The 10,706-nt window shown below is 38.1% G+C and overlaps 1 protein-coding gene across 1 annotated transcript in view; it reads left to right on the plus strand.

Annotated features, from left to right (window-relative positions):
* The window catches only part of crnkl1 (crooked neck pre-mRNA splicing factor 1), a 46,325-nt gene extending 39,905 nt beyond the window's left edge, over nucleotides 1-6,420 (plus strand). Inside the window, exons 12-14 of the mRNA XM_063056250.1 lie at nucleotides 2,178-2,279; nucleotides 2,853-3,101; nucleotides 3,902-6,420. Coding sequence (XP_062912320.1) covers nucleotides 2,178-2,279; nucleotides 2,853-3,101; nucleotides 3,902-4,075 — 525 coding nt within the window. The 3' untranslated portion in view covers nucleotides 4,076-6,420. The remainder of the gene's footprint in view (nucleotides 1-2,177; nucleotides 2,280-2,852; nucleotides 3,102-3,901) is intronic.
* The last annotated feature ends 4,286 nt before the right edge of the window (nucleotides 6,421-10,706 follow it).

A 10,706-nucleotide genomic window follows, 5' to 3' on the forward strand; every position in this document is an offset into this window, starting at 1 on the left:
TTCGTGTCTATTAAATCAGACTCTAATTCAGTTGTAAATCATGATATTTTCCATCTGACAAATTGACTTCATGGAATCTCATCTGTATGCATCTCTTATTTGAAAACCTGTCACTTTAATTTTTTTAGACGTTCTCACTAATATATAAAATTATCTTTTTAAGACCAAGTTCACATGCATAAAACGAGGAGACTATGTTGTGCAAGCTTAGAAGATTATTTTTCTGTACTCATGCCTGTTGTGACAAAGTAATCAGTTTAATTTTACGCAAGATTGAATCAACTTTCCCTCTTAGATATTTCCAGCAAATTGATTACCTCTCATCTCATGATTCTTCAAATAATGGCAATCGCAGCATAATAAAAACAAAGCTATCCATTGTATTGGTCCTTTAACTGAAGCTATCAAATCTTGTTATGTGTTTCTCCATTCTTTTGATCCTTGTTTTTTCTCCAATTTTTAATCTTGGTAGCACAGATTATGATGTATTTCAACTTTAAGAGCAATAAATTAAACTTTTAGGTTTTCTGTACTATTTGAATTACAGCCCAATTCATTTGGAAGTTGCCATCATGTTTATTATGAACCAGTACATTCAAAATGCACTTAACAATATAATTTTGTTTTAAATTTTACTTTTCAGCAATCTTCCTCGATTTATTTAAGAGCAAGCTGGTGCACTTAGATTTATTAAATGAATTTCACAAAGTAAACCAGAGGCCTGTGAGCATTCTATATGACATTTAGAAAATATAAGCCAGTAGTTAGGCTTCTTGATTTATTAAAATAAATGCATTCAAAAGTTTTCAAACTTGCAAAAGCTCTTCGTGCTCTTTCTTTCCACTCCTGTAGTTTGAAGAAACCCTTCATGGCTGTGGTCTGCTTTTCTTTCTCTTCTAGCACTTGCACTTCTCACAATACTTTGCCATGTAACTACAGGAGGTGCAGCATCTGTTCATTCACTACTTCCCATCATTCAGGTGGGAAGGAGTGAATGAAACAGTAGTTCTAGCCGATGTAGCGATTCAAAGGTACTTCTGAACTAATGCATTGCATTCAGTGCTCAGAATGTAGTCTCCTGTATGTTGGAAAAAACAAGCACAGGTCAGATGACTGCTTTGCGGAGCAACTGCTTTCAGCTTGCAGGAGGGACCTCAAGCTTCCATTTGCCTGGAACTTTAGTTCTCCATCCCACTGTGCTATGTCTATGGCCTCCTGCACATTTGTAATGTGGCAATGTAAACTTGCAGAACAGCACCTCATTTTCCAATGGGCACTTTGCAGTCTTCATGAGTCAATATCAAATTCATCCACCTTGGTTAACTCGCGTAATGTTTGTATCACAGACTAGATAGGCTGAAGTGCCTGTTTCTGTGTTGTAGTGCACCATGACTCACTCAGAAATGGGCATTTCCTAAGTCTTTCATCTGTGTTTTTCTCTCTTTGTTTTTCTTCATTAGCCTATCAAGCAGCTAACTTGAGAAACATATCTCCATTGATAGCCTGGCCACTTGCTATTAAGAGATATTCCCTTTGTCATACCCATCCCTCCCTCTCTCTCTTTGCAGTTTAAAATGAGCTTATTTTCTCTTTTGATCGATTCTGTTAAAGTGTCTTCAACCTGAAAATAACAACTGCTTCCTCAATTGCTGCTTGACCCAGTGTTTCCAACATTTTCTGTTATAATATCAGAATCTTGCATATTCTTGAAGGTGGGAATGTGGATAGTCTTATAGGAGGGGCAGGCTTCTACAGTGAAAAAAGATGTTGCAGGTGATGTTGAAAGAACTGGAATTTTTACGTTAATTTCTTTTTTCAATACCTTATCATTTGAAAGGAATTCTCTCTATGCTCCTTTTGATGAATAATTAATCACCTTTATACTTCTGCAGCAGAAGAAAAAACTAAATTGGACCATTGACCATTTTCAATTTTGTTTATATTATGTTGAAAATTCAATTTATTTTTATAAAGGCTTTAAAATTCATCCCACAAAACTATGCTGAGATGGCATTTTTTTAATATAAGACATATCCACTTTTTATTTCATTGTAGGTTATAAGGAAACCCACTCTTCCTGCAGTCGCAATTTGGATGTTAAATTGAGTGTTAACTTCTATAATAAAATCAATATCATCTACAAGTTGGATAATTTTGTGGAATTTGCTATTTTTCAGGTGCTTTGGAAGTCGTACATTGACTTTGAAATTGAACAGGAGGAATATGAAAGGACGAGAAACCTTTACAAACGTCTACTTCAACGTACTCAACATGTCAAAGTAAGCTAGTAATGTCAAAAAGACTATTTTGGCAGTTAACAATTATTCAAGTTCCAAAGACGCTTCGTACTTAAAATAATTGATTTGTTACATGCCAGTGCAAAATATTTGCTATGTCCCTGCTTTTATTATTATCACGACTCTGGATGGTAACAGGTTTTACAAAAATGTTTGGCTCCATTAATGTTTCAATACTTTGTAATGAAAAAGTGTTCTAATTATGTGAATGTTGATGTGTTAATTTGTCAAGTGTTAAAGGATTTAGGGTAAAGCAATAGTAGTGTTTGTTTCCTGGATATCAAGTTAAAGACACAATATTGGCAAATGAATGACTTGCATTCTAGTTTTGTGACTTATCTAATTTTGCTTCAAAAACAAGTATAAGCTGAGAGTTTGACACCATTGGGATTTGATTGTTAATTATTGCTATAATTCTCAGCTATGTCGCTTGTTCTCTGCTGTTTCACCTGCTTCTCAGTATAAATTGTATTATATGAGACTGAGAAGGAATGGAAATAATTATCCATGCAGTTATTGATGTGATTTGAAATTCTATATCTTTCTTTTCAACAGGTATGGATTAGTTATGTTCAGTTCGAACTTTCAGTGGATGCACCCGAACGCTTATCTAGATGTCGACAAATCTATGAGGATGCCAACCGGTCTTTGCGAAATTGTGAGGAGAAGGAAGAGCGACTCATGTTCTTGGAGTCCTGGAGGGACTTTGAGGCTGAATTTGGCACAGAATCATCACAGAACAGAGTTCGAAAACTTATGCCAGAACGCGTCAAAAAGAGGAGGAAGTTGCAGACAGAAGATGGAGTAAGAATTCTTGTCAAAACAGACAAATCTACTTTTACTAAAATAACAAAAAAGTTAATGTGCAGTCATCTTTAACACTTATCCCTTTGACAGTTAACTAATAGCCATTCAAATACTTAAACATATCTTTTGAAGTAAGGTGGAAAACTTTCATATTGATAAACACTGGTAATATGAAGTGTATATTAAATCTCAAGCATTTTATTTTCTAATGAAAATACATCTTGCATTTTATTGGCCATTTAACCATTTTATTTTTCAACAGAATTTTAACAAACTTAGCTTTCTGAGTATAAATGACTTGTGACAATTTAAATATATATATTTTTTTGCAGTTGAAACTTTCAAGAACCCCACATTTGCCAAATGGTTGACATGAACGTTTTTAAAACTTTTGCCAATACACACTTTGTAAGCTGTTTTTAAGAATATTCCCTTGAGCCTTGTCTATTCGCACAGTTTTGGTATTCTCTGCTTTAAGTTGTTTGGTCCAAGAAATTAACAACTTGCTCACATCAGTCAGATCATGGTTTATTGAACTGCTCTCTGCTAGGGTTTTCCTGTTTGTTTTCAATTGGTTAATGATTCATGTCCCTAAGTTGTTTTTCTCCTAACAACTGTCGTAGATCTAAATTTGAAAAATTCTGATTTATCTTACTTGCTGATATGGTTGTTGGAGCTGTTTAATTCTAGGAAGACTTAATTACATCTTAAAAACAAAATACAAAAGTAGGTTGTTTAAAAGTCTAGTGGCAGAAGTATTAATCAAATAATACCTCCGTTTTATTTTCTTAATTTAGTCAGATGCTGGCTGGGAGGAATATTACGACTACATTTTCCCTGAAGATGCTGCCAATCAGCCAAACCTCAAGCTGCTCGCTATGGCCAAGCTCTGGAAGAAGCAACTGCAGGATGAGAAAGAATCAGAGGAGGACCCTGACAAAAGTACAGATAAGAATGAGAGTGAATCTTGATGACTTGGCAACTTTTTCTAGACACTTTAATTTTCTTTACCTTTTTTTTGGATTTTGTTTTTGTACAATATGTGAACAGCTGGAGCTGTCTATAGTGTTTATTAAATAAGTTTTGTAATATGCTTTTTTTTGCAATTCTTTAAGATATTGTTATCCTCAACTGAGCTCAGAGTAACTTAGGGTCTAGTTTGATTAAGTCATACCTCCGCCATTGGCTAACGTAATTCAGTGGTTCTCTCAAGATGACTTTCTAACTATCCAATAACGGTATTTAGTATTACTTTGTTTCAACATGCAAAATTACAACACAGTATAGGCTATTTACAAATAAAGTTTGCCTTTATTTGTTAATTTTGTTGGAAAGTTATATGGTGGAAAATTTTTGAAGCTCTTTGGGCAACTGTTTCTCCACCTTTCCGAATGAAAGCTCACTTGTTTAGACTTGACATAGGCATATCAATAATAATTTCATTGGTACACATTGAACAATACAGCATAGCACATCACCTTTGAGCCACAATGTTGTGCCAACCTTTCAGCCTACTCTAAGATCAATTTAACCCTCCCTGCTACGTAGCCCTCCATTTTTCTCTCATCCATGTGCCTAACTAAAAGTTTCATAAATGTCACTAATGTACCTCCCTCTACCACACCCCTGGCAGGGCATTCCACACACCCATCACTCTCTATGTAAAGAATTCATCTCTGACATCCTCCCTGTACTTTCTTCCCATCACTTTTAAAATATGCCCCTTTGTATTCACCATTTCCACCCCGGGAAGAATCTCTGGCCATTCATTCTATCTATGCCTCATCATCTTGTACATCTCTGTCAAGTTGCCTCTCATCCTCCTTTGCTCCAAAGAGAAAATCCTGAGCTTGATCAATCTATCTTCATAAGACATGCCCTCTGGTCCACGCAGCATCTCCTCTGCACTCTACACTGAACACAATATTCCAAGTGTAGTCCAACCAGGGTTTTATAGTGCTGCATTATTACCTTGCGGCTCTTTAAAGTCCCCGACTAATGAAGACCAAGATCCCACACACCTTCTGAACAACCACGTCAACTCGTGTTGCAACCTTAAGGGATCTGTTGGTATATACACATATAATTTCAGTCCTTGATGTATCAAAGCCACCTTTGCCTGTTCCATGCAGTCTGTACCATCTTACTCTGAATCCTTGTGCATATGACATGAAAATGTCAACAGCAAATTTATAGAAATCATTGTGTGCATTGAGTTTATTGTGAATTTTCGTTGCAAGTTCTTTGTAGGTGTATTCTTATGAATAGGAGGCTGGAGAGGGCAAAGTGACCCTGGTTGCATATAGACATCAACATTTAGTCCTTTAACAGGCTAGAAGTTTTGATATCCATGTTCCTGAAAGTACCAGTCACAGAGTGAATATTTTCAGAGGACTGCGAAATTCAAAATTCTGCATCCTCTTATTTCCGCAAAGGGTCCAATACCCAAATGAAAAACTGAATTTGCAAATAATGATTTAAGTTCTTAAAGTGCTTTTGTGTATTAATGAACTCTCTGAGAAATGACATTATTTTCTTCTCATTGTTCACATTGCAAAGAAAACTGAATGAAGTCTTCTTTCTCAAATCTGGTGATACAGAGCTCCAGTATCCAAGTAAGAGCGTCATTTATCCTCTTACACCATACTATGGTATGGCTGTTAAATTTCCTTGTAACCATTAACTTACTGCGATGAAAAGACTAAAACATCTCTGCCAAAAAAGTTGTAATTAGAAGTTTCTCGGTTGCTTGGTCTGTCCAAGCAGATTTTGCTTTGAATTCAACAAGGATAAACTCTTTTGCTGAAGAAGGCCATCACTTCCTCAATATAAATAAAAAGAATTATAAAGATGCAAAATTCAAGCAGAAGACTTTTGTTAGTTGGCCACTTTTTATGTAATTTACAGTTTTAACAGTTTCAATGTGTGATAAGCCTTTTAATAATTTCTTACATAAATGATGTGAATTTTTATTTCAAGTGGTATTCAAATCTCCATTTCTACCTACCGTAGAAGTTGGACATAGTCTCCACTTGGCAGACTATGAACAGTAAATTACGCATCCATTTCTTAAAATATTTGCAGACATTAGCCTGGTTTCACCACCAAAAGACAAGAATCTCTCAACAGCTGCCAAGGAAGATTTTAACAGCTTTTCTGGGATTCTTGTCATATCTTTCTGCCATTTTGTTTATTTGGATCTACACTGTATTGTCCAATAATGGAACACCATTAGCACCTGTAGATTGTCTATTTCAGTATGTGCTTTATACTTTTGTGATTTAAAATTGAGCATAGAAAAGAAGCTTTAATGATCTGTGCAACTTAGATAAAAGTATTGGTTTATTTCCTGTTGCAATTAGTCTTTTTCTTGATTTTTTTTTCTAGTTTTGGAGTTTTTTTTTGTTGTCGGCCTTATTTCATTACAGATGCTGCACTCAGTTAAAACCTAGTACTTGATAGCTGCCTTTCTTTTGTGGGCAGGAGTTCATTTGTGAAAAGCTTTGTAGCCATGTTGAAGTTATTGAGAGATATTGGAGATTTCTGTAGCATTTTAAATAGAGCAGTGAAAATTAACGGTGCCTGACAACTTTGTGGTTTAGGAACTCACTTCAAAGGCAGCTAAACCCTTAATGCCCCAAGATGGAAAGTAAAAAAACGTTCTTACCTAAGATTTTTGTTTGTTTCAATTTAGTTCCCTAGCTCCAGGGCTGAATCAAAATTCACTGGCTCCGCAAACTCCGCCACTTGTTAATGTCAAGTCTTCATAATTTTATACAATTGCAACTTTAACAGCACTACTGTACATGCTGATCTTCTACTTGTCTTAACAGCATAAGAGAAGTGTTCTGGCCTACTGGGCTCATGCTGAATGCCAGCTGAACAATCCCTCGAGTTCCATTAGCCATGTTCATCCTCCTTCCTCAACACTTATGTAACTTGTTCTCTCAGAGACATGAACATGTCAGTTAATGAATGCAGTAAGTAATTTATTTACCAGCACTCCTTCAGGATGCGGGAGAAAACCAGAGCACTTGGAAGCAACCCACATGGAGAGAACGTGCAGACTCTACGTATACAGCAACTGAGTTATGCCTCTGGATGACGGTGGCACAGGCTGCAACCTTTAAAGAGCTGAAGATTTCCAAGGATTTATAGGGATGCTGTCAGTCTTGCGGTTTGGGTAGCTTGTGTGGCAAGTATACACTGGTTTATCTTCATTGGGTAAACTTTAAATTACTTGTATCATTAAAGCCTCTTGAACTTTGGCATCCTAGGTTGGAAATCATGGTTATAAATGACTCCATGCTGAAGAATGTGTATATCTCTACTTGGAAATCACTTTCCTCTTACCTTTGGCATTAAATTTGGATCCCTTTTATGTTCAATCAGAAGTCGTGTTGACCAACCTACTTGTATCACTTTCAGGCACTTCTGTGAATATAAAACTAATTATCTAAGTTTCTTAATTCTTTTGATTGCATGGCTTATGCTGTCTATTTTTGTAGCCCTTCCTCTCAAAGTCATCTTTTATTTTGTTCCCCACTTCAAAATTCGTACCACTTTGCATTTTTCTCCAGGCTTTGCAATTGCATTCATGCAATTATGGTCAGAATCAGATTCAGGTGTAATATTACTGGCATTGGTTGTTAAATTTGTTGTGTGCCAGCAGTACATAATAATAAAACTATAAATTACAATAAATATATATAAATAAATTAAATAACTATTACAAAAAGAGCAAAAGGAAAAAAGAGTGAGCTAGAGTACATTGGTTAAATGTTCATTCAGAAATCGGATGGCAGAAGAGAAGAAGCTCTTCCTAAAACACTGAGTGTATGTCTTCAGGCTCCTGTAACTCTTCCTTGACGGTAGCAATGAGAAGAGGGCATCTCCTGGGTGATGGGGGTCCTTAATGATGGATGCACCTTTTCAAGGCATCACCTTTGGAAGATGTCCTCAATACCTGGGAGACTAGCGCCCATGATGAAGCTGGCTGAGTTTGCAACTTTCTGCAACTTTTTCTGATTCTGAGCAGAGGCCCCTCCATACCAGATGCAACCAGTTAGAATACTCTCCATGGTACCTCTATAGAAATTTGCAAGACATACCATGTCTTCTCAAACTCCTAATGAAATATAGAAGCAAGGATGTAATGTTGAGACTTTGTAAAACACTGGTGGGCCTCACTTGGAGTATTGTGAGCAGTTTTGGGCCCCATAGAAAGGATGTGCTGAAACTGGAGCGGGTTCAAAGGAGGTTCACAAAAATGATTCCAAGTTGGAACGGCTTGTCATGTGAAGAGCGTTTGATGGCTCTGGGCCTATATTCGCTGAATTCAGAAAAATGAGGGGTGACCTCATTGAAACCTATCGAATGGTCAAAGGCCTTGATAGAGTGGGTGTGGAGAGGATATTTCCTACTGTGGGAGAGTCTAAGACCAGAGAACACAGCATCAGAATAGAGGGGTCTCTCAATGAGGAAGTCAAGAATCTTATTGCAGAGTGAGGTACAGAGGCCCAGGTTTTGGAGCTATTTATTAGTACTAAATGTATGATGGTGTTGAAAACTGAACTGTAATCAAAAAACAGCAACTTCATGTAGGTATTACTATTATTTAAGTGGAGAGATTATCTAAGATGATCTCCATTATCTGAATGGAGAGCCAGTGGCATTGCATCCACTGCAGACCTATTGTGGCAATAGGCAAATTGCAGCGAGTCTAGATCCTTGTTTAGGCAGGAGTTGATTCCGGGCATGACCGACCTCTCAAAGCACTTCATCACAGTAGATGTGAGTGCAACTGGATGATAGTCATTGAGGCAACTCATCCTGCCCTTCTTGGATACTGGTATGATTGTCACCCTTTTGAACCAGGTGGGAACCTCTGACTGCAGCAGTGAAATATTGAAGATGTCCTTGAATACTTTATACTTTATTGTCACCAAACAATTGATACTAGAGCGTACAATCATCACAGCAATATTTGATTCTGCGCTTCGCACTCCCTGGAGTACAAATCAATAGTAAATATTAAAAATTTAAATTATAAATCATAAATAGAAAATAGAAAAGGGAAAGTAAGGTAGTGCAAAATAACCGAGAGGCAGGTCCGGATATTTGGAGGGTACGGCCCAGATCTGGCTCAGGATCCGTTCAGCAGTCTTATCACAGTTGGAAAGAAGCTGTTCCCAAATCTGGCCGTACGAGTCTTCAAGCTCCTGAGCCTTCTCCCAGAGGGAAGTGGGACGAAAAGTGTGTTGGCTGGTTGGGTCATGTCCTTGATTATCCTGGCAGCACTGCTCCGACAGCATGCGGTGTAAATTGAGTCCAAGGACGGAGGATTGTTTTGTGTGATGTGCTGGGCTGTGTTTACGATCTTCTGCAGCTTCTTTCGGTCTTGGACAGGACAACTTCCATACCAAGGTGTGATGCACCCTAGAAGAATGCTTTCTACGGTGCATCTATAAAAATTAGTGAGGGTTTTAGGGGACAGGCCAAATTTCTCTAGCTTTCTCAGGAAGTAAAGGTGCTGGTGGGCCTTCTTGGCAGTGGACTCTGCTTGGTTGGACCAAGTCAGGTCGTTTGTGTGATATTGACCCCGAGGAACTTAAAGCTTTTGACCTGTTCCACTTGCGCACCACCGCTGTAAATGGGGTCATGCAGTTGCTGCTCCTTCTGAAGTCAACAACCAATTCCTTCGTCTTGCTGACGTTGAGGGATAGGTTATTGTCTTTGCGCCATTCCACCAGGTTCTTAATTTCCTCTCTGTACTCAAACTCATCATTATCCAAGATACGGCCTACAATTGTGGTGTCATCAGCAAACTTATATATTGAGTTTGATGGGAACTTGGCTACACAATCATGGGTGTACAGTGAGTACAGCAGGGGGCTGAGTACACAGCCTTGTGGGGCACCGGTGCTCAGAGTGATTGTGGAGGAGAGCTTGTCCCCTAATTTTACAGCCTGGGTCCTGACTGTGAGGAAGTTGAAGATAAACTGCAGATCTGAGTGCTAAGTCCCAGGTTCCGGAGCTTAGGAATCAGTTTATTTGTAATGATGGTAATGAATACTCATGTCAGTTGGTTGGAACAGGCTATCAGTGCCCTACCAGATACACCATCAGGGCCTAATGCCTGGCGAGGATTCACCACCTTGGACATGAGTTTCCAACCTTTTTTTATGCCCTAGATCAATACCATTATGCAAGGGGTTTGAGGACCCCAAGTTGGGAACCCCTGTTCTTGAAAGATGTTCTGACATTGGTCTCAGACTGATTACAGGATCACCAGATGCTACAGGGATTTGTACAGGAGCACTTTTATTCATCTGCGAGTGAAGCTTCATAGCCATTCATGATGTTTTACCTTGTAGGAAGTAATAGCCTGCAAACCCAGCCAGTGTATCTCTAACCTCAATCAGGATTGTTTATCGCTCTTAAAATAACCTTCCGTAGATCTTACCGGTCTTGAATACCATAGATCTAGCCCTCAGCGTACTATGAATCTCCTGGTTCATCCATGGCTTTTGGTTTGGGTATGTCCAGTGTGTTCTTGAAGGCACACACTTATCCACACAGGTCTTGATGAAGTCTGTGACA

Source organism: Mobula hypostoma, chromosome 8, assembly GCF_963921235.1.
Source record: "Mobula hypostoma chromosome 8, sMobHyp1.1, whole genome shotgun sequence".
Taxonomy (NCBI): domain Eukaryota; kingdom Metazoa; phylum Chordata; class Chondrichthyes; order Myliobatiformes; family Myliobatidae; genus Mobula; species Mobula hypostoma.